This window comes from Pistacia vera, unplaced genomic scaffold (assembly GCF_008641045.1).
Source record: "Pistacia vera cultivar Batoury unplaced genomic scaffold, PisVer_v2 Contig44, whole genome shotgun sequence".
In the NCBI taxonomy this organism is placed as follows: Eukaryota; Viridiplantae; Streptophyta; class Magnoliopsida; order Sapindales; family Anacardiaceae; genus Pistacia; species Pistacia vera.
The window spans coordinates 710,204-733,262 of record NW_022196268.1 but is presented as its reverse complement, the minus strand read 5'-3'; the positions used below and the strand labels follow the sequence as shown (position 1 = coordinate 733,262).

Below are 23,059 nucleotides of genomic sequence, written 5' to 3'. Positions count from 1 at the left end.
TGTGGCTATTGTCATAAATATGAAACGAGATGGAGGGTTTTGGTAAATATATTATGTGGTAAAGACTTTTCAAAGTGTAAAATGAAGGCCGGCTTCTTTGACAGACCGTATTACAACTTGCATCTTCTTCTTTGCTTTACACCTACGTGACTTGCACTACTTTATATATTTATGTTTATTTATACAATTTTATTCAACAGTAAAAGTCAAGTCAACTACTTGTTTTCGAAAGTTGGCACCTGCCCTCCGGAAATTACTATTATTTTTTATATTTTTTGCAACACTCTATATTATATCACCCACGTGTTAAATTTATATATATATATTTCGTTAATTTACAAAATAAAGTTATAGAAAGTATATTTTTAGTTACATAATGATTCATGATTTAATTGTAACGAAAACTGTTTTGGGTAATAAAAACTTGAATCAACTAATTTAAATATGTTGAATTTTAATGGTTTGGATTTAATTACAAATTCTATTAATTTTTTAAATACATAAATATTCAATCATTGTGTGATGATGGAACAATAATTTTGGATTGTGTTTGGTGTAGAGAATATTAATTAATTAATACTAAGATGGAGATCTGGCTCCTAATTGGGTTGAGACAAAATGATTTAGATATGATTATGAGTAAGCTGGGATTATCAGATGCTTTGCTCAACCCCATTCATCAAACTAATTAATGCTTCACCTTTTGCATGCATGATTGATAAGTTAGTCTTTTTCAAATCACTACAGGCCAACCCCATTACAATTATTTCACTCACCTTCTCATTTTGTATTATCTATATGCAAACATAAATTATAATTCTTACTTAATGCCTTATGTGTTTAATTAGTATATCATCTAGGTGATTATAATTCAATAATTTTATTTATATATTTCAATTTCAGAATTTTTGGGACCCAATCATTAAAAAAAAAAAACTATTCAGTCTCTACTTGTAAATATTCCTTTTATTATATGAAAAAAAAAAAAAAATCTAGAATGATCTTTAATTAGGTACCATTCTCAAGGGTTCGTATGACATATATTATCTCGTCGGTGATAGTGAATGTTTGTGAATTATAATTAGAAAATAGATTCATTCCGAATTGGTCTGAAGCCGAAAATGAAAGGAATTCATAAATAAAACATTGAATGTTCTTGGCATGATTTATTGACCCTGCTTGATTTTCTTGATGATAGGTCAACAAGACCCGACTCAAGACCAATTGAGTATTGACAAGCTTTGTATTAAACATCGTGTGGTCAGTCCGTCAAAGGCCCATATAATGGGCTCTGTTGGTGAAGCTTCGCCATACTAAAATGACAGGGTCAAAAATATCACAAGCACATATCAACATTTAAGGGAAGCTGAGTAGTTGACAAAATTTTGACTGAATTTTGATGGATTATGGTTTGTTTCAAAAACAAATATCATTTTATATGGATTTAGAAAATAATTACAAATCTTAATGGCGTACTCATCAAGATTTATCATATTATGCGATTCTCTGTTCATAGCTTTTCCTTTTAACTTAAAAGTTTCAGTTTTTTTTAACACTTTAATTAAACCTTTTATTGGAAAAACAAAAAAAGCTGAACTTTATTTTGGCCCCTAAAAGTAAAGTTTATCTTCAAATACCACATGACGTTTGTCAAAACAGATATGCATACCACGCAAAGATGTTAAGGTTCCGTTGGTACGAATTTAAAATATTATTCTGATTTTCATAAAATAAATCTAATATATTTGATTCAATATTCGAAAATCTATTCTACTTTATTCATTTCACAAAAATTATAATTATTTTTCTTGTAAAGATAATCAAATTTAACTTTTTTTTTCAAAATATTATTTTAAAAATCATCCAATAATACACTAAATGAAACCTAAGTATTTAGGCAGTGTTGGCATTGAGTCGGTTACAACAGTTACAACCTTGTGATCCTACAGGGTTAAGCTTAAGATGAAAAGTCTCATCTCACCTGATAGTATGCAGTTGAACTTTAAAGAGAAGGTTAAACACAGTAATGTCGAATAATTCTAAATGACAATTAGAAATTAGAAATGCTTGTTTGAGTTGAGGAGCGAAAACTAGGGATGTGTGCAGCTTGTCAATTCTGACTTCTTGTCCAGTGTCGAGTACAGAACCCGTGTTTTACATCTTAGACTAACACAACCGAATCGTACACAATCTCTGAAGCAGGCAACTGTCTTTTCTCTTTTCTTTCTCTACAAGCACAGTCCTGAGATTTAAGACAAGAGTTAACATCTATTTACAACCAAACACTTCCTAAACTACGTCATCATCTCCGCACTAACTCTTTAACCCTTAAGTACCTTTAGTTTCCTTTTTTAATTTTTATTTTATAAAACCCATTTCATTTGATGTTGTTTTCACTTTTGACTATTGGCCATTTTTTATTTGGGCTCCAATCCGTAATAAAGCATAGCAAAACCTATTTCCAATCAGCCAACCCGATCAAGCACAGCTGCCAATCCCCATATCACACACCAGCGGCAGTATAATTAAAAGAAAGAATTGGTTTCTTCGAAAAGCTTCTTTCTCCACTTACGGCTAAATAGAAAATCCGCAGATCTTTGCACTTAATTCTTCATTTCAAACGTAAAACCTGACCTCTCTCAAGTGGGATTTGTTTCTTAAATAATCCTTTTTCTTTTTTTTTTTTTAAAAGAACTCCAGCAATTCGTACCTCTTCCTTTGTGTTATCCAATAGAGGTTCAGTTATCGCTACTGGTCTTATATAAAGAACAAAAGGGGTTTAGCATAAAGGCTCTTCGATGGTCTGTGAGCTTAAATACTAAGTTTGATTTTTATTTTGAGTGCTGTCGTTCTTCTCGGGGAGTGTAATAACATTGATAAAAGTTCAAGAAATTTTTAAGAGTTGCTAGCTAGGGAAAGTTTTTGGCAGAAGCAGAGTGATTCAGTTGTTGTTTTTGGTTCTTTTGCTGAGGTGGCTTTGGCTTTCTTTTATTGGTAAAGATGGGCCGCTGAGAGCGTTGTGTAAAGAGTTTGGACAGCTGAAGATGGGGAAAGGTCCTGCAACTGTGAAAACTATTGCCGGTACTATGTCTGTGATTCTTCTGTCAAGCTCACCAGCATTGTGAAGATCCAGAACAAAGGTGCGAAGCTGGGTACCATGTCACCTATGATCAGGTTCTGGAGAAATCATTTGCTGGAGGCTTCACTCATTGGTATGACTTGTCTCTCTGTATGTCTCTGTTTTGCGCTATCTTTCTTTAATTTATTTTCATCAGTATTTGTATTTGTGCTCATTTAGGTTCTCATTGGTATTTAATGACACTGGTTTAGATGGAAAGGATTGTGTTTTCAAATTGTAAAATAAGGGAAATGTCACCTTCTTTTGGGTTATGAACTATATGCTTTTAGAGATTGTGTTTTATATGGTAGATTAGTGACTGAACACAGAATGACAATACAACGTTTACTGTACGAACTTATCTGACAATTAAGTTTCAGATTTGTGAAGCAAAGTATTATACATACAACAAATCTGAAATAGGTTCAATTTATCAAACTCATGGTTGAACCCACATTAGGTGGACTGATACTACGCAGTTTTGGACACTGATGGACTATTGGCCAAGTGAGTGACAAATTCTGTGGTTTGTTTGAAGTTTCTGCCAAACATATGGTCTCTTTTGGAGAAAAATATCAAGAGAAGCAAGCAATTAAACAAAAATATTTCTAATTAGCCAAAGAACTCAAGCTGTTAACTTCTTTCAGAGGCCAACGGCCAACACTATTGGTTGACACAAACTACAGCTTGTTTTTCAGAGTTAAGGCTGTTCTCTATTTTTCCCCTGCTGGAACATAGATTGACAATATTTTCAATGTGATTTTGATGAGTTGTATCATGACTAATGTAAGTCATAGCTTTCTCTGTGTTTGCATCAATTTTTTCATAGTATGGATTTGAATTGTTTAATTTGCAGCTTCCCGGTATTGCTTTGAAAATGTCAACCACATACAATTACCATAAAACATTCATGCTTCCATCTCCATAAGTTACCTAGTTGATCAGCTCTTGTCTCTGTTATCATTTTATTTTCTTTGTTGTTTTTATGATTTATTTTCTCAACACTCTAATGTTTTGGATTTTGTTGAATGTGGAAGATTTTGTGAGTGATGGTTGCTGGGTTTCTTTGTAAGACTTGTTATACAAAGCAACATACTTTTAGACTGAAAACAGTGTCAGTTAGTGCATTAAGCATAAGATGAAATGTGCATAAATATGGTATATTGGATTTTGAAATTGGGGAGCATATAAGTGAGGAGGAAGCTAATGTACTAGAAAGAAAGGTGACTGGCTATTATTGACTTAAAACTACGGAGGGTGTCATGATTTGTCCCACTGGATGTGATCTCCTCTGATAATCTGACATAGAATGTTTATTGCTGAAATTTAGAGATTGATGTTAATTATGGTGCCTGAGCACTAGAAGTTAATGTTATCAGGCTTCATAAACAATAGGTTATCACAAAATGAATAATTAACTGCCATTTTTCTGTATATGGGATTCCTTGAATGTGTAGTACTCTTGTTCTTTGCATTTTCTAGTAATTTTTTTTCCTCTTGCTGGGGTGATAATAGTGCAGCTGTATGGCATCTCTCTGTGTAAACAGTTTAAAATGTGCTTAGGGTTTTGAGAGGTTTTCTCCCGTTTGAGATTCTCTGTGCGTGTTGCTTTCACCGGCTAGAGGTTACATTCTTGGGCATGATGTTTCGTGTAGGCTTTTGCTATCATAAAATAATTGAGGAATTCTCTTGTTGATTACGTGTATCAACTGAAATATCTGGTGATTGGATCCTGTATTTGGAGAGAAGCTCAACCATGGGGCCCAATAACATAGTCAATGTTGATGACTGAGCATATTTTGATAATTGTAGACTATAATTATATTATTATAGCTCCTTATTTTAGCTCTGTTACACATCTATAATGGCCTGAGCTCTATTTTGCAGGTTTTACCCTATTTCTTGGATTCATAATTGATCGCCTCCACCATTATCTTACAAAGCTTATTCAGGTTAAGGGTAGTGTGGGATCTTCAAAAGAGGAAGTTGAACGTCTACAAAAAGAAAAAATGCAGCTTACAGAGAAGGGAGAGAAAGCTTTGAAGGAAATGAAGCGGCTGCAAGATGAACTTTTAACTCTATCAGAGAAACTGAAGAAGCTAAAGTTGGAATGTGAAGAGAAGGACAAGAAGATTGAAACTGCTGAAGCTCATGTAATCTCCCTCCAGAAACAATCTGCAGATCTACTGCTTGAATATGACCGTTTGTTAGAAGACAACCAAAATCTTCAGAATCAAGCTAAAGGATACAAGAGTTGAGAAAATTTTGAATGACACCAACAATTCAAGTTTTGAAAATTACCTTTTCTCAATGGTGATGTTGAATAAACATCTCCAAATCTCGCAGATATGGCCACTGGTTGGTGATTCATAAAGGAGCTTAGGGGCCTGGGGAGTGTTTTTCGAGTATCCAGTGTTGTTGAAAATTTGTAATTCTCCTAATCTAGAATTCTAGTATGCTCATCTTTTGTTACCCTGTTATTACAGGATTTCTTTTTTCACAAAAAAAAGAAAAAAAAAAAAAAGAAAAAACACTTATATAGCAAGTTAGATTCCATTGAGATTCAAATCAGTTTTAACTGCTGCTTGAAATGTTGGAAATTGTCGGGTGCGCATTTTAGTTTCTTGTTTCTCGGATTCTCGGTGACTGCAATCAATCAAGCTCGAATTTCAGAAAGTCTGTTCTGAAGACGAAGTCTCATCATCGTTTTTGGATAAGACTTCAGAACACTTGGCCACTAATTTAGCAGACGGATTCGATAATTGACAGTGTAGCAAGTGTGGGAAGAGAATAAATAAATTATAACACACAAAATCGTCTAGCATCACTGGATGAAGCTTGATGGATTCGGCCGCAGATAACATTCCTTTGGAATCTTTATACTGATTTTGGTAGCCATGTTCCCTCGAGACTCGAGTGCATAAAATATAAAACGTTGATTAATTTTAGTATCGCAGGCTCTGTGTAATCTTTGTGAACCAGTCACACTGATGACGAATGTTCCTGAATTTTTAGGTTCTCAGCTTGAAGTATTGGTCCTAAAACAAAGCCAACCCAACAAGAGACCAAATCCTTGAACTATGAAAGTCTTCAAATTTCTCTCAAAAGTCCTCTATTACATTGTTTTGAAGGTGAACTTGGTTGCTTCACGGTTATCTACACCCATTTTAAGGTTCTTTTTAATCAGTAATCTGGTTCGTTCACTCTGATCAGACATTTTCGTTCAGTTTCTTGTCAGCTAATGCAATATTCAATCTCCGGAAGACATGCTTTTACTCTCATCTCTTGATCCAAGTTATCCAATAGATACGCAATATTTCCATATTGATGGTGGCTCTTATCTTCCATTATAAATGAATGGAGCTCCCCGTTCACTTCAACTGCACTATAGCCAGGCACTTTCTTCATCCCTGTCTTTCTCATTACCTTCCTTACTTCAGCCACTTCGTCCCACTTCTTTCCCATGGCAAAGAAGTTTGAGACCAGCGAATGAATTCCCAAGTCATCCGGACTTAACTCAAGGACCTTCTTTGCCACAATCTCTCCAGTTGACAACTTCCTATGATTACGGCAACCTGATAAGAGGGTAACCCAAACAGCAAGCCCAGGTTCATTGTTCATGGACTTTATAAGCTCAAGTGCTTCTTCCACTTGTCCGGCACGGGCCAAAAGATCAACCATACAAGCATAGTGCTTATCAGTTGGTCGAATTTTATATTCACTAACCATGAGATCAAACCAGTATCGACCCTCTTCCACTAGTCCTGAGTGACTAAGAGCTGAAAGAAGGGATGCAAAAGTAGAATGATCTGGTTTGAGCTTTGTTTCTATCATCTGGAGGAAGAGTGTCAGAGCTTCCTTTGCACGTCCATGGATCCCATTGCTATCAATTATTACATTCCAAGAGATTACGTCCCTAGAATCCATCCGATCAAAGACTGCACGTGCACAAGAAGGTGCTCCACATTTTGAATACATGTCAATCACTGCAGTACCTAAAACCTTATCAAAATCAAGCCTCCTGACAATATATCCATGTATGGACTTGCCCAATTTCAGAAAACCAATTTGTGTACATGCCAAAAGTGCAGTCATGAGAGACACCGAATTGGGTTCACACCCGCAACTCTGCATCTCAATCAACAGTTCAAGTGTATTTCCTGGCAAACCATTTTGAGCGAAGCCAGACATTAGTGCAGCCCAAGAAACAATTTCTTTATGGGGCATCTTCTTGAAAACACGAGAAGCAAGATTCAAATGTCCGTTCTTAGCATACATATCCACAAGGCTGGTTTGAACTATAACATCCAAATCAAGATCTTTCCTAATCGTATAACCATGAATAGAGAGCCCCACTTTCGAGTCCCCAAGATTAACACAAGCTTTAATCAACCCCACCATCACAACCGCATCTCCTTCAATCCCCTCCTTTTGCATCCTTCTATAAACATTGACTGCTTCGCATGGCTGGCCATTACACGCAAACCCTTTTATCATAGAACTCCAAGAAACAATGTCCTTTCTTTGCATCTTATTGAACACAATTAAAGCCGCATCCATTCTGCCACACTTGGCATACAAATTCAACATAGATGACCCAACAAACACATCGTTATCATAACCAAAATCCACTGCTTTACGCCAAACTTCTTCTCCCATGTTCAAGTTCATCAAGCTCACACACGCCTTAAGTGCAACAGTAAAAATTGAGCTATCAGGTTTGACACTTTCTTTTATCATCTGATTATAAATACTCAAAACTTCACATGGGTATCCCTTACGAGAATATGCTATGATCATCGCATTGAAGCTATCTACACTTCGTTGTGGCAATTCATCGAACACTTTACGAGCTGATAAGATATCGTCAATACGCGCATACAACGCTATGAGTCGGCCAATGGAGTTTCCATGTGCGGAGAGACTAGTTTTAAACATGAAAGCATGGATTTTAATTATGGTTGTCTTCTCTTTAGAGGTTAAGAGAAGGGCTTTTAGGTGCTTTGAAAATGTAAACATGCACATTTTGGGAAAGCAAAATCTTTAATCGGAACGTTTTAGGCATTGAGTTAGTTCATGGCCGTTGAAAAATAAAATAAAATAAACCCAAGTTTGCCTTTTGGTTTAGGAGGTTTGTTACTTCCTTCACTTATTGGGTTCAAACCATAAAACTTTTTAGCTCGATGTATAATTGTGTTTTATTTTAGATTTGTAAGGTATTCAATGAACTCCAAACGCTAATTAAAGTGCTAGTAAACTGGATTGCTCAGACACTCTGATTAAAAAAAAAGGGGAGAGATTAAGAATATGAGTTCATCACTTAATAGTAAAATGAGAATAAGAATTGATCAATTAATAGTTACAAGTAACAGAGCTGTAAATTCAAATGTTGTGGATTCCATCGGAAAAAAAAAATTAATAATAAAACGCAAAAAGTCTAATGTTTGAGATAAGTATTGTAGACGTAAAAATCTACCTGTATAGAAGGAGGGATTGATCACATGAGGTTGAGACCATTAGTGATCTGCTGTACCTATACACATAAGAGAAACAAACATGAAGCGACGGAAAACACCAGGGTGGTGTTTGCAGTAGGCACTCAGACGCTCAAGTCAGCAAGCTTGAAAGATGCTGATTTAGTGAGGGCTAGGGAGTTGAGAGGTTACTAGAAGTCTAGTCGGGGACTGTTATTACGGCTGTGATGTGAAGTTCTCAAGCTAGAACTTCGGGGTCTGAAGGTGTAGTATATTCTGCCTTGTGAGAGGGTTGGCCTCTGTTTAAATAGTGATTATCTGGTCTCCCAATCCTGGTGGGATTGGGAGTTCTCGTAGTAATTCGTTCCCTCTCGAGATATATCCTTTGGTCCCATTATCCCGGCGTGAAAGGGAGTCCAATATGACTTTGACACGGACCTTGGAGGATTTGGGATGATAGTGGACTACTTTATCAGTGTTCGAGTAGGAATGTGATCCGTAGGTGACCTTGGGCTCTAAATTCGATCATAGATCCATGAAGTATACTGGGATTAGGAGGCCTATGTCCAGGTGGTTTGGACCGACTGTACTTCGTATCAAATGGGCCTTATCCGAGGAGTCTTGGCCTGGGCAGCATTAGGATTGGACCTGAGCTTTTCCTTATTGTCGAATACCTTGTCCCATTTGGGCCGAGGACGGTTTTTTTGGCCCTAACAAGTATCACGTTATTATTAACTTAATCTTCCAAAAAGAGAGGAAAAAAAGAGAAATCATTATGCACTAATAAAATTCCATCTTTGCATAAAGAGGTTAAAGTTTACATTCCAAGAACGTTTTAAGAGTTGCTAGCTAGGGAAAGTTTTGGCAGAAGCAGAGATGATTCAGTGTTGTTTTTGGTTCTTTTGCTGGGGTGTTTGGCTTTTCTTTTTTGGTAAAGATTGGGCCGCTGAGAAGCTTGTGATAAAGAGTTGGACAGCTGAAGATGGGAAGGGTCCGCAACTGTGAAAACTATTGCCGGTACTATGTCTGTGATTCTTCTGTCAAGCCTCACCAGCATTGTGAAGATCCAGAACAAAGGTGCGAAGCTGGGTACCATGTCACCTATGGATCAGGTTCTTGGAGAACTCATTTGCTGGAGGCTTCAATCATTGGTATGATCTTGCTCTCTCTGTATGTCCTTCTGTTTGCGCTATCTTTTCTTTAATTTTTTTTCATCAGATATTTGCATTTGTGACTCATTTAGGTTCTCATCTGGTATTATGACACTGGTTTGGATGGAAAGGATTTGTTTTCAAATGTAAAATAAGGGAAATGTCAACCTTCTATTGGGTTATATGAACCATATGCTTTTAGAGATTGTGTTTTTAATATGGTAGATTAGTGACTGAACAATAGAATGACAATACATACGTTTACTGTACGAAGCTATCTGACAATGAAGTTTCAGATTTGTGAAGCAAAGTATTATACATACAACAAATGCAAATAGGTTCAATTTCATCAAACTCATGGTTGAATCCCACATTAGGGGACTGATACTATGCAGTTTGGACACGTGGACTATTGGCCAAGTGAGTGACAAATTCTGTTGTTGTTTGAAGTTTCTGCCAAACATATGGTCTCTTTTTGGAGGAAAAAATATCAAGAGAAGCCACAGCTCTACATTGGTTGACACAAACTACAGCTTGTTTTTAGAGTTAGGCTGTTCTCTTATTCTTTCCCCTGCTGAAACATGATTGACAATGTTTTCAATGTGTTTTTATGAGTTGTATCATGACTAATGTAAGTCATATGCTTTTCTGTGTTTGCATCAATTTTCTCATAAGTATGGATTTGAATGGTTTAATTTGCAGCTTTCCCGTGTGTGCTTTGAAAATGTCAACCACATACATATTACCATACAACTCATGCTTCCATCTCCATAAGTTACCTAGTTGATCAGCCTTGTCTCTTTACTAATTTATTTTTCTGTTGTTTTTATGATTTTATTTTCTCAACACTCTAATGCTTTGGATTTTGTTGAATGTGGAAGATTTTGTGGTACTGGTTGCTGGGTTTCTTTGTAAGACTTGTATACAAGCACACATACTTTTAGACTGAAAACAGTTGCAGTTAGTGCATTAAGCATAAGATGAAATGTGCATCAATATGGTTATATTTGTATTTTGAAATTGGGGAACATATAAGTTGAGGTAAGCTAATGTACTAGAAGAAGCGGTGACTGGCCATTATTGACTTAAAACTACAGAGGGTGTCATGATTTACTGGATGTGATCTCCTGATTAATCTGACATAGAATGTTATTTGCTGAATTTAGGGATATGATGTTATATGGTGCTGTCACTAGAAGTTTAATGTTATCGCGCTTCATAAAACAATAGGTTATCACAAATGAATAATTAACTGCCCTTTTTCTGTATATAGGATTCCTGAATGGTAGATACTCTTGTTCTTTGCGTTTTCTAGTAATTTTTTTTTCCTCTTGCTTGGGTGTATAATAGTGCAGCTGTATGGCATTTCTCTGTGTAAACAGTTTAAAATGTGCTTAGGGTTTTTGAGAGGTGTTCTCCAGTTTGAGATTCTCTGTGCTGTGGCTTTCACTGGCTAGAGGTCATTCTTGGGCATGATGTTTCTGTGTGGCTTTTGCTATCATAAAATAAATTGAGAATTCTCTTGTTGATACATGTATCAACTGAAGATATATGGTGATTGGCATCCTGATATTTGGGAGAGAAGCTCAACCATTGACCAATAACATAGTCAATGTTGATGACTGAGCATATTTGATAATTGTAGACTATAATTATATTATTATAGCTCTGTTACACATCTAAATGGCCTGGCTCTATTTTGCAGGTTTTACCCTATTTCTTGGATTCATATGATCGCCCCACCATTACTTACAAAGCTTATTCGGTTTAGGGTAGTGTGGGATCTTCAAAAGAGGAAGTTGAACGTCTACAAAAAGAAAAAAGCAGCTTACAGAGAAGGGAGAGAAAGCTTTGAAGGAAATGAAGCGGCTGCAAGATGAACTTTTAACTGTATCAGAGAAACTGAAGAAGTAAAGTTGGAATGTGAAGAGAAGGACAAGAAGATTGAAACGCTGAAGTCATGTAATCTCCCTCCAGAAAAAATCTGCAGATCTACTGCTTGAATATGACCGTTTGTTAGAAGACAACCAAAATCTTCAGAATCAAGCTAAAGGATACAGAGTTGAGAAAATTTGAATGACACCAACAATTCAGTTTTGAAAATTACTTTTCTCAATGGTGATGTTGAATAAACATCTCCAAATCTCGCAGATATGGCCACTGGTTGGTGATTCATAAAGGAGCTAGGGCCTGGGAGTGTTTTTCGAGTATCCAGTGTTGTTGAAAATTTGTAACTTCCATCTAGAATTCTAGTATGCTCATCTTGTGTTAACCTGTTATTACAGGATTTCTTTTTTCACAAAAAAAAAAAAAAAAAAAAAAAAAAAAAAAAACAAAAAAAACTCTATAGCAAGTTAGATTCCATTGAGATTCAAATCAGTTTTAACTGCTGCTTGAAATGTTGGAAATTGTCGGGTGCGCATTTTAGTTTCTTGTTTCTCGGATTCTCGGTGACTGCAATCAATCAAGCTCGAATTTCAGAAAGTCTGTTCTGAAGACGAAGTCTCATCCGTTTTTGGATAAGACTTCGGAACACTTGGCCATAATTTAGCAGACGGAAAGATAATTGACCGTGTAGGAAGTGTGGGAAGAGATAAATAAATTATAACACACCAAATCGTCTAGCATCACTGGATGAAGCTTGATGGATTCGGCCGCAGATAACAATCCTTTGGAATCTTATACATGATTTTGGTAGCCATGTTCCCTCGAGACTCGAGTGCATAAAATATAAAACGTGATTAATTTTAGTATCGAGGCTCGTGTAATTTTGTGACCAGTCACACTGATGACGATGTCCTGAAATTTTCAGGTTCTCAGCTTGAAGTATTGGTCCAAAACAAAGCCAACCCACAAAGAGACCAAATCCTTGAACTATGAAAGTCTTCAAATTTCTCTCAAAAGTCCTCTATTACATTTTGAAGGTGAACTTGGTTGCTCACGGTTATCTACACCCACTTTAAGTTCTTTTTAACAGTATCTGGTTCGCTCACCTCTGACAGACATTTTCGCTCAGTTTCTTGTCAGTAATGCAATATTCAATCTCCGGAAGACATGCTTTTACTCTCATCTCTGATCCAAGTTATCCAATAGATACGCAATATTTCCATATTGATGGTGGGCTCTTATCTTCCATTATATGAATGGAGCTCCGTTCACTTCAAATGCAATATAGCCAGGCACTTCTTCCCCTGTCTTTCTCATTACCTTCCTTACTTCAGCCACTTCGTCCCACTTTCTTCCCATGGCAAAGAAGTTTGAGACCAGCGAATGAATTCCCAAGTCATCCGGACTTAACTCAAGGACCTTCTTTGCCACAATCTCTCCATTGACAACTTCCTATGATTACGGCAACCTGATAAGAGGGTAACCCAAACAGCAAGCCCAGGTTCATTGTTCATGGACTTTATAAGCTCAAGTGTGTCTTCCACTCGTCCGGCACGAGCCAAAAGATCAACCCTACAAGCATAGTGCTTATCAGTTGGTCGAATTTTATATTCACTAACCAGAGATCAAACCAGTATCGAACTCTTCCACTAGTCCTGAGTGACTAAGAGCTGAAGAAGGGATGCAAAAGTAAATGATCTGGTTTGAGCTTTGTCTACATCTGGAGGAAGAGTGATGAGAACAAGACCCGACTCAAGACCAATTGAGTATTGACCAAGCCTTTGTATTAAACATCGTGTGGTCAGTCCGTCAAAGGCCCATTTTATAATGGGCTCTGTTGGTGAAGCTTCGGCCATACTAAAATGACAGCGTCAAAAATATCACAAGCACATATCAACATTTAAGGGAAGCTGAGTTAGTAGTTGACAAAATTTTGACTGAATCTTTGATGGATTATGGTTTGTTTCAAAAACAAATATCATTTTATATGGATTTAGAAAATAATTACAAATCTTTCATGGCGTACTCATAAAGATTTATCAGATTATGCATGATTTTCTGTTCATAGCTTTTCCATTTCTTAACTTAAAAGTTTCAGATTTTTTTTCTTAACACTTTTAATTAAACCTATTTATTGGAAAAAAAAGCTGAACTTTATTTTGGCCCCTAAAAGTAAAGTTTATCTTCAAATACCACATGACGTTTGTCAAAACAGATATGCATACCACGCAAAGATGTTAAGGCTTCGTTTTGATACATAAATTTAAAATATTATTCTAGTTTTTCCAATAAAGTTAATCGTAAAAATGTATTTGTTTCAATATTCTCAAAATCCTATTATACTTCATTCATATCACAAAATATTAATAATTATTTTTCTCGTAAAGATAACTCAAATTTACTTTTTTTTTTTTTCAAAATTCTATTCTAAAAATCTTTCAATAATAAACTAAATGAAACCTAAGGCTCCCTTTGGTACATAGTTTGGGAATACTATTATAGTATTCCCAATAAAGTTAAACACAAAATTTGTGTTTGGTTCACTATTATGAAAATATTATTTTAAATTATTCAATTTTTTTTTAAACCCTCTAAATTTGTTAATTTAACTAAACAACACCAATTTTTCTTTAAAAAAATTGATAAAAACACCCAAACAACCCACATTTACTAGATTCTGACCACCACTACAGGAAGCTGGCCGGAATCTGGTGTAATGGCGCACTACCGGCTGAATCTGGCCAGTAGCGCCGATCTAGCATTTTCTGGTCAGATCCACGGTGGATTTGGTTGGAAAAGGCCAGATCTACAGTCGAAGATTTGGCTGTCAATAGCCAGATCTTTGGTCGTAGACAGTCGTCAACGATAGTCGTATCTTTGGTCATCGTTGACGACCAAATACTACCAAATTTAGTCGTAGATCTAGCATTTTCTAGCTAGATCCACGGTGCATGACAGACAAGATCCAGTCGGTCATGCGTTGATACGACGACCCACCCTCCGACGGTGGTGGCCGACTGTTCGTATTTAATAAGTGGGTTTGGAATATTTTTGTTAACTTTAAATATTTTATTATAGGGGTATTTAGTAAATAAACAAATATAAAAAATATTTTTGTTAATTTTTAAAATTCTTCATCTAATACCTACCAAATTTAACCTCTTATAAAATATTATTTTAAAAACCATCAAATACCAAACAGACCCTCAGTATTTTAGGCAGCGTTGGCATTGAGCAGGGTACAACCGTTGCAACCTTGTGATCGTACAGGATTAAGCTTAAGATGAAAAGTCTCATCTCACCTGATGGATATGTAAGTTTGAACTTTAAAGAGAAAGGTTAAACACAGTAATGTCTGAATAATTCTAAATGAGAAATTAGAAATGCTTTGGTTGAGTTGAGGAGCGTAAAACTAGGGATGTGTGCAGCTTGTTCACTTCTTGTCCAGTTGTCGAGTACGGACACCGTGTTTCTGCATCTTAGACTAACACAACCGAATCGCTACCAATCTCTGAACCAAGCAACAGTCTTTGCTCTTTTCTTTCTCTACAGGCACAGTATTGAGATTTAAGACAAGAGTTAACATCTACTTTACAACCAAACACTTCCTAAACTACGTCATCATCTCCGCACTAACTTCTCTTAACCCTTAAGTACCTTTATGTTTCCTTTTTTAATTTTTATTTTATAAAACCCCATTTCATTTGATGTTGTTTTCACTTTTTGACTATTGGCCATTTTTTCTTTTGGGCTCCAATCCTGTAATAAAGCATAGCAAAACCTATTTCCAATCAGCCAACCCGATCAAGCACAGCTGCCAATCCCCATATCACACACCAGCGGCAGTATTAATGAAAAGAAGAATTGGGTTTCTTCGAAAAAGCTTCTTTCTTTCCACTTACGGCTAAATAGAAAATCCGCAGATCTTTGCACTTAAATTCTTCATTTCAAACGTAAAACCTGACCTCTCTCAAGTGGGTATTTTGTTTTCCTTAAAATAATCCTTTTTCTTTTTTTTTTTTTTAAAAGAACTCCAGCAATTTTCCGTACCTCTTCCTTTGTGTTATCCAATAGAGATGGTTCAGTTATCGTTGCTGGTCTTATATAAAGAACAAAAGGGGTTTAGCATAAATGCCTCTTCGATGGATCTGTGAGCTTAAAATACTATAGTTTGATTTTTTATTTTGAGTGCTGTCGTTTCTTCTCGTGAAGTGTAATACACATTGATTAAAAGTTCAAGAAATTTTTAAGAGTTGCTAGCTAGGGAAAGTTTTTGGCAGAAGCAGAGATGATTCAGTTGTTGTTTTTGGTTCTTTTTGCTGAGGGTGCTTTGGCTTTTCTTTTATTGGTAAAGATTGGGCCGCTGAGAGAGCTTGTGATAAAGAGTTTGGATCAGCTGAAGATGGGGAAGGGTCCTGCAACTGTGAAAACTATTGCCGGTACTATGTCTGTGATTCTTCTGTCAAGCCTCACCAGCATTGTGAAGATCCAGAACAAAGGTGCGAAGCTGGGTACCATGTCACCTATGGATCAGGTTCTTTGGAGAACTCATTTGCTGGAGGCTTCACTCATTGGTATGATCTTGCTCTCTCTGTATGTCCTTCTGTTTTGCGCTATCTTTCTTTAATTTTATTTTTCATCAGATATTTGTATTTGTGCCTCATTTAGGTTCTCATCTGGTATTTAATGACACTGGTTTAGATGGAAAGGATTGTGTTTTCAAATTGTAAAATAAGGGAAATGTCAACCTTCTATTGGGTTATATGAACCATATGCTTTTAGAGATTGTGTTTTAATATGGTAGATTAGTGACTGAACAACAGAATGACAATACATACGTTTACTGTACGAGCTTATCTGACAATGAAGTTTCAGATTTGTGAAGCAAAGTATTATACATACAACAAATCTGAAATAGGTTCAATTTCATCAAACTCATGGTTGAATCCCACATTAGGTTGGACTGATACTACGCAGTTTTGGACACTGATGGACTATTGGCCAAGTGAGTGACAAATTCTGTGGTTTGTTTGAAGTTTCTGCCAAACATATGGTCTCTTTTGGAGAAAAAATATCAAGAGAAGCAAGCAATTAAACAAAAATAATTTTCTAATTAGCCAAAGAACTCAAGCTGTTAACTTCTTTCAGAGGCCAACAGGCCCAACACTCTACATTTGGTTGACACAAACTACAGCTTGTTTTTCAGAGTTAAGGCTGTTCTCTTATTCTTCCCCTGCTGGAACATAGATTGACAATATTTTTCAATGTGATTTTGATGAGTTGTATCATGACTAATGTAAGTCATAGCTTTCTCTGTGTTTGCATCAATTTTCTTCATAAGTATGGATTTGAATTGTTTAATTTGCAGCTTTCCCGGTATTGCTTTGAAAATGTCAACCACATACATATTACCATAACAACTTCATGCTTCCATCTCCATAAGTTACCTAGTTGATCAGCTCTTGTCTCTGTTACTCATTTTATTTTTTCTGTTGTTTTTATGATTTTATTTTCTCAACACTCTAATGTTTTGGATTTTGTTGAATGTGGAAGATTTTGTGAGTACTGGTTGCTGGGTTTCTTTGTAAGACTTGTTATACAAAGCAACATACTTTTAGACTGAAAACAGTTGTCAGTTAGTGCATTAAGCATAAGATGAAATGTGCATCAAATATGGTTATATTTGTATTTTGAAATTGGGGAGCATATAAGTTGAGGAGTAAGCTAATGTACTAGAAAGAAAGGTGACTGGCCTATTATTGACTTAAAACTACGGAGGGTGTCATGATTTGGTCCCACTGGATGTGATCTCCTCTGATTAATCTGACATAGAATGTTTATTTGCTGAAATTTAGAGATATGATGTTAATTATGGTGCCTGTTCACTAGAAGTTTAATGTTATCAGGCTTCATAAAACAATAGGTTATCACAAATGAATAATTAACTGCCATTTTTCTGTATATAGGATTCCTTGAAATGTGTAGATACTCTTGTTCTTTGCATTTTCTAGTAATTTTTTTCCTCTTGCTTGGGTTGTATAATAGTGCAGCTGTATGGCATCTCTCTGTGTAAACAGTTTAAAATGTGCTTAGGGTTTTTGAGAGGTTTTCTCCAGTTTGAGATTCTCTGTGCGTGTTGCTTTCACCGGCTAGAGGTTACATTCTTGGGCATGATGTTTCTGTGTAGGCTTTTGCTATCATAAAATAAATTGAGGAATTCTCTTGTTGATTACGTGTATCAACTGAAAATATCTGGTGATTGGATCCTGATATTTGGGAGAGAAGCTCAACCCATTGACCAATAACATAATCAATGTTGATGACTGAGCATATTTTGATAATTGTAGACTATAATTATATTATTATAGCTCCTTATTTTAGCTCTGTTACACATCTATAATGGCCTGAGCTCTATTTTGCAGGTTTTACCCTATTTCTTGGATTCATAATTGATCGCCTCCACCATTACCTTACAAAGCTTATTCAGGTTAAGGGTAGTGTGGGATCTTCAAAAGAGGAAGTTGAACGTCTACAAAAAGAAAAAATGCAGCTTACAGAGAAGGGAGAGAAAGCTTTGAAGGAAATGAAGCGGCTGCAAGATGAACTTTTAACTGTATCAGAGAAACTGAAGAAGCTAAAGTTGGAATGTGAAGAGAAGGACAAGAAGATTGAAACTGCTGAAGCTCATGTAATCTCCCTCCAGAAACAATCTGCAGATCTACTGCTTGAATATGACCGTTTGTTAGAAGACAACCAAAATCTTCAGAATCAAGCTAAAGGATACAAGAGTTGAGAAAATTTTGAATGACACCAACAATTCAAGTTTTGAAAATTACCTTTTCTCAATGGTGATGTTGAATAAACATCTCCAAATCTCGCAGATATGGCCACTGGTTGGTGATTCATAAAGGAGCTTAGGGGCCTGGGGAGTGTTTTTCGAGTATCCAGTGTTGTTGAAAATTTGTAATTCTCCTAATCTAGAATTCTAGTATGCTCATCTTTTGTTAACCTGTTATTACAGGATTTCTTTTTTCACAAAAAAAAGAAAAAAAAAAAAAAGAAAAAACACTTATATAGCAAGTTAGATTCCATTGAGATTCAAATCAGTTTTAACTGCTGCTTGAAATGTTGGAAATTGTCGGGTGCGCATTTTAGTTTCTTGTTTCTCGGATTCTCGGTGACTGCAATCAATCAAGCTCGAATTTCAGAAAGTCTGTTCTGAAGACGAAGTCTCATCATCGTTTTTGGATAAGACTTCGGAACACTTGGCCACTAATTTAGCAGACGGATTCGATAATTGACAGTGTAGCAAGTGTGGGAAGAGAATAAATAAATTATAACACACAAAATCGTCTAGCATCACTGGATGAAGCTTGATGGATTCGGCCGCAGATAAAATTCCTTTGGAAATCTTTATACTGATTTTGGTAGCCATGTTCCCTCGAGACTCGAGTGCATAAAATATAAAACGTTGATTAATTTTAGTATCGCAGGCTCCGTGTAATCTTTGTGAACCAGTCACACTGATGACGAATGTTCCTGAATTTTTAGGTTCTCAGCTTGAAGTATTGGTCCTAAAACAAAGCCAACCCAACAAGAGACCAAATCCTTGAACTATGAAAGTCTTCAAATTTCTCTCAAAAGTCCTCTATTACATTGTTTTGAAGGTGAACTTGGTTGCTTCACGGTTATCTACACCCATTTTAAGGTTCTTTTTAATCAGTAATCTGGTTCGCTCACTCTGATCAGACATTTTCGCTCAGTTTCTTGTCAGCTAATGCAATATTCATCTCCGGAAGACATGCTTTTACTCTCATCTCTGATCCAAGTTATCCAAGTATACGCAATATTTCCATATTGATGGTGGCTCTTATCTTCCATTATAAATGAATGGAGCTCCCCGTTCACTTCAACTGCACTATAGCCAGGCACTTTCTTCATCCTGTCTTTCTCATTATCTTCTACTTCAGCCACTTCGTCCCATCTTTCCCATGGCAAAGAAGTTTGAGACCAGCGAATGAATTCCCAAGTCATCCGGACTTAACTCAAGGACCTTCTTTGCCACAATCTCTCCATTGACAACTTCCTATGATTACGGCAACCATAAGAGGGTAACCCAAACAGCAAGCCCAGGTTCATTGTTCATGGACTTTATAAGCTCAAGTGCTTCTTCCACTGTCGTCCGGCACGGCCAAAAGATCAACCATACAAGCATAGTGCTTATCAGTTGGTCGAATTTTATATTCACTAACCATGAATCAAACCAGTATCGACCTTCTTCCACTAGTCCTGAGTGACTAAGAGCTGAAGAAGGGATGCAAAAGTAGAATGATCTGGTTTGAGCTTGTTTCTATCATCTGGAGGAAGAGTGTCAGAGCTTCCTTTGCACGTCCATGGATCCCATAGCTATCAATTATTACATTCCAAGAGATTACGTCCCTAGAATCCATCCGATCAAAGACTGCACGTGCACAAGAAGGTGCTCCACATTTTGAATACATGTCAATCACTGCAGTACCTAAAACCTTATCAAAATCAAGCCTCCTACAATATATCCATTATGCTTGCCCATTTCAGAAAACCAATTTGGGTACATGCCAAAAGTGCAGTCATGAGAGACACCGAATTGGGTTCACACCCGCAACTCTGCATCTCAATCAACAGTTCAAGTGTATTTCCTGGCAAACCATTTTGAGCGAAGCCAGACATTAGTGCAGCCCAAGAAACAATTTCTTTATGGGGCATCTTCTTGAAAACACGAGAAGCAAGATTTAATGTCCGTTCTTAGCATACATATCCACAGGCTGGTTTGAACTTAACATCCAAATCAAGATCTTTCCTAATCGTATACCATGAATAAGAGCCCCACTTTCGAGTCCCCAAGATTAACACAAGCTTTAATCAACCCCACCATCACAACCCATCTCCTTCAATCCCCTCCTTTTGCATCCTTCTATAAACATTGACTGCTTCGCATGGCTGCCATTACACGCAAACCCTTTTATCATAGAACTCCAAGAAACAATGTCCTTTCTTTGCATCTTTTTGAACACAATTAAAGCCGCATCCATTCTGCCACACTTGGCATACAAATTCAACATAGATGACCCAACAAACACTCGTTCATAACCAATCCTGCTTTACGCCAAACTTCTTCTCCCATGTTCAAGTTCATCAAGCTCACACACGCCTTAAGTGCAACAGTAAAAATTGAGCTTCAGTTTTGACACTTTCTTTTATCATTGATTATAAATACTCAAAACTTCACATGGGTATCCCTTACGAGAATATGCTATGATCATCGCATTGAAGCTATCTACACTTCGTTGTGGCAATTCATCGAACACTTTACGAGCTGATAAGATATCTCAATACGCGCATACAACGCTAGAGTCGGCCAATGGGTTTCCATGTGCGGAGAGTTAGTTTTAAACATGAAAGCATGGATTTTAATTATGGTTGTCTTCTCTTAGAGGTTAAGAGAAGGGCTTTTAGGTGCTTTGAAAATGTAAACATGCACATTTTGGGAAAGCAAAATCTTTAATCGGAACGTTTTAGGCATGAGTTAGTCATGGCCGTTGAAAAAAAATAAAATAAACCCAAGTTTGCCTTTTGGTTAAGAGGTGTTTACTTCCTTACTTATTGGGTTGAGCCATAAACATTTTACCTCGTGTAAATTGTGTTTTATTTTAGATTTGTATGATATTTAATAGACTCTAAATATAATTAAAGTGCCAGTAAAATAAACGAGCTTGCTCACACTCTAATTAAAAAAAAAAAAAGGAAGAGAATTAAGAATATGAGTTCATCACTTAATAGTAAAATGAGAATAGATTGATTAATTAATAGTTACAAGTAGAAGTAACAGAGCTCTAAATTCAAACGTTGTGGATTCCATCGGAAAAAGAAAATTAATAATAAAACGCAAAAAGTCTATGTTGAATAGGGTGCGTTTGGCTCCCTGTTTTTATCCATATTCCCAATCCTATTCTCCAAATAATGTTTGGCACACTTCCAGAAATTTATCCTATTTTTTTATTACTTTTAGACCCCATAAGGTTATTATTTCACTAAATGCCCCCTGATTTTTTTTTAAAAAATTAACAAAACCCCCCATCAACCCAATTTGTCAGATTCCGGCAACCACGCCGTGATAGTCGGAACTGTACAACGGCCTAAATTCTGACCTAATGGTCGGAATTACACCGATCTGGCCTTTTTCGGCAAGATCCACCACGGATCTGGCCGGAAAAGGCCAGATCTGGCCGTCGTTGACGGTCACACCGTCCAAGATCTTTGGCCGTCGCTGACGGCCAAAGATGGCCGCGTTTTGGCCTTTCCGGCCGTCGACGGCCATAACAGGCCCTTAGACTGGCCTTTTACGGCCAGATCCGTGTGGATCTGGCCGAAAAGGCCATAATGATCGTTACGCACAGATCCGATCGGTCTTGCCGTAATGAAATTTTTCGGCCAGATTCCGGCGGTGGCGCCGAAATCGGACACTGCAGGTGGTAGGGGTGTTTTTGTCATTTTATATAGTAGGGTCTTTAATTAAATTAGTAAACCTATGGGCTTTTTGATAAATTTTTCAAATTACCTCGTAATACTCCCTACCAACAATCCAATATTATCCTCAAAATCCATCCAAAATACTACACACCAAACGCACCCATAGTATTGTAGATGTAAAAATCTACAGTGTACAAAGGAGGGATTGATCCCGTGAGGTTGAGACCATTAAGCATCTGTTGTACCTGCACACATAAGAGAACACAACGTGAAGCGTGAAAAACATCGGGATTGTGTTTGCCGTAGGCACTCAGACGCTCAAGTCAGCAAGGTTGAAAGAGACTAATTTAGTGAGGGCTAGGGAGTTAGAGGTTACTAAAGTCTAGTCGGGGACTGTGACTACGGCTGTGATGTGAATTTCTCAAGCTAGAACTTCGGGTCTAAAGGTGAATATATTCGCCTTGTGAAGGGCTGACCTCTGTTTAATATTGACTGTCTGGTCCCCATCCTGGTGGGATTGGGAGTTCTCGTAGTAATCCGTTCCCTCTCGGGAATATCCTCTAGTCCCATTATCCTGACTGAAAGGAGTCAAAGTATGACTCTGACACGGACCTTGGAGGATTTGATGGTAGTGGACTACTTTATCAGTGTTCGAATAGGAATGTGATCTGTAGGTGACCGTGGGCTCTGAATTCGATCATAGATCCATGAAGTATATTGGGATTAGGAGGCCTATGTCCAGGTGGTTTGGACCGACTGTATTGTATCAAATGGGCCTATCCGGGAGTCTTGGCCTGGGAAGCATCAGGATTGGACCTGAGCTTTTCCTTATGTCGGATACCTGTCCCATTGGGCCGGTGCGTTTTTTGGCCCTAACAAGTATCACGTTATTATTAACTTATCTTCCAAAAAAGAGAAAA

At 36.9% G+C, this 23,059-nt stretch overlaps 2 protein-coding genes and 3 pseudogenes across 2 annotated transcripts; 3 read left to right on the top strand and 2 right to left on the bottom strand.

Moving 5' to 3' along the window:
• Positions 1 to 584: 584 nt before the first annotated feature.
• Positions 585 to 5,581, top strand: LOC116144198 (annotated as a pseudogene).
• A 132-nt stretch (positions 5,582 to 5,713) lies between these two features.
• Positions 5,714 to 8,189, bottom strand: LOC116144269 (putative pentatricopeptide repeat-containing protein At3g25060, mitochondrial). Its single transcript, XM_031429735.1, has one exon. It carries the CDS (start codon positions 8,141 to 8,143, stop codon positions 6,353 to 6,355), a length of 1,791 nt encoding a protein of 596 aa, XP_031285595.1. The 5' UTR covers positions 8,144 to 8,189; the 3' UTR covers positions 5,714 to 6,352.
• A 938-nt stretch (positions 8,190 to 9,127) lies between these two features.
• LOC116144196 lies at positions 9,128 to 11,819 on the top strand (annotated as a pseudogene).
• Positions 11,820 to 12,732: 913 nt separating this feature from the next.
• On the bottom strand, positions 12,733 to 22,989 carry LOC116144195 (annotated as a pseudogene).
• LOC116144237 lies at positions 15,695 to 18,668 on the top strand. Its single transcript, XM_031429694.1, has 2 exons — positions 15,695 to 16,204; positions 18,053 to 18,668. Exons 1-2 carry the CDS (start codon positions 15,919 to 15,921, stop codon positions 18,421 to 18,423), a joined length of 657 nt encoding a protein of 218 aa, XP_031285554.1. The 5' UTR covers positions 15,695 to 15,918; the 3' UTR covers positions 18,424 to 18,668.
• Positions 22,990 to 23,059: the final 70 nt, after the last annotated feature.

Excerpts from the sequence above, each read along its gene's own strand:
- LOC116144269 (XM_031429735.1), bottom strand. The coding sequence starts at position 8,143 with ATGTGCATGTTTACATTTTCAAAGCACCTAAAAGCCCTTCTCTTAACC.
- LOC116144237 (XM_031429694.1), top strand. The coding sequence starts at position 15,919 with ATGATTCAGTTGTTGTTTTTGGTTCTTTTTGCTGAGGGTGCTTTGGCT. Across the intron at positions 16,205-18,052 it reads GCTGGAGGCTTCACTCATTG|GTTTTACCCTATTTCTTGGA; the intron begins GTATGATCTTGC and ends TCTATTTTGCAG.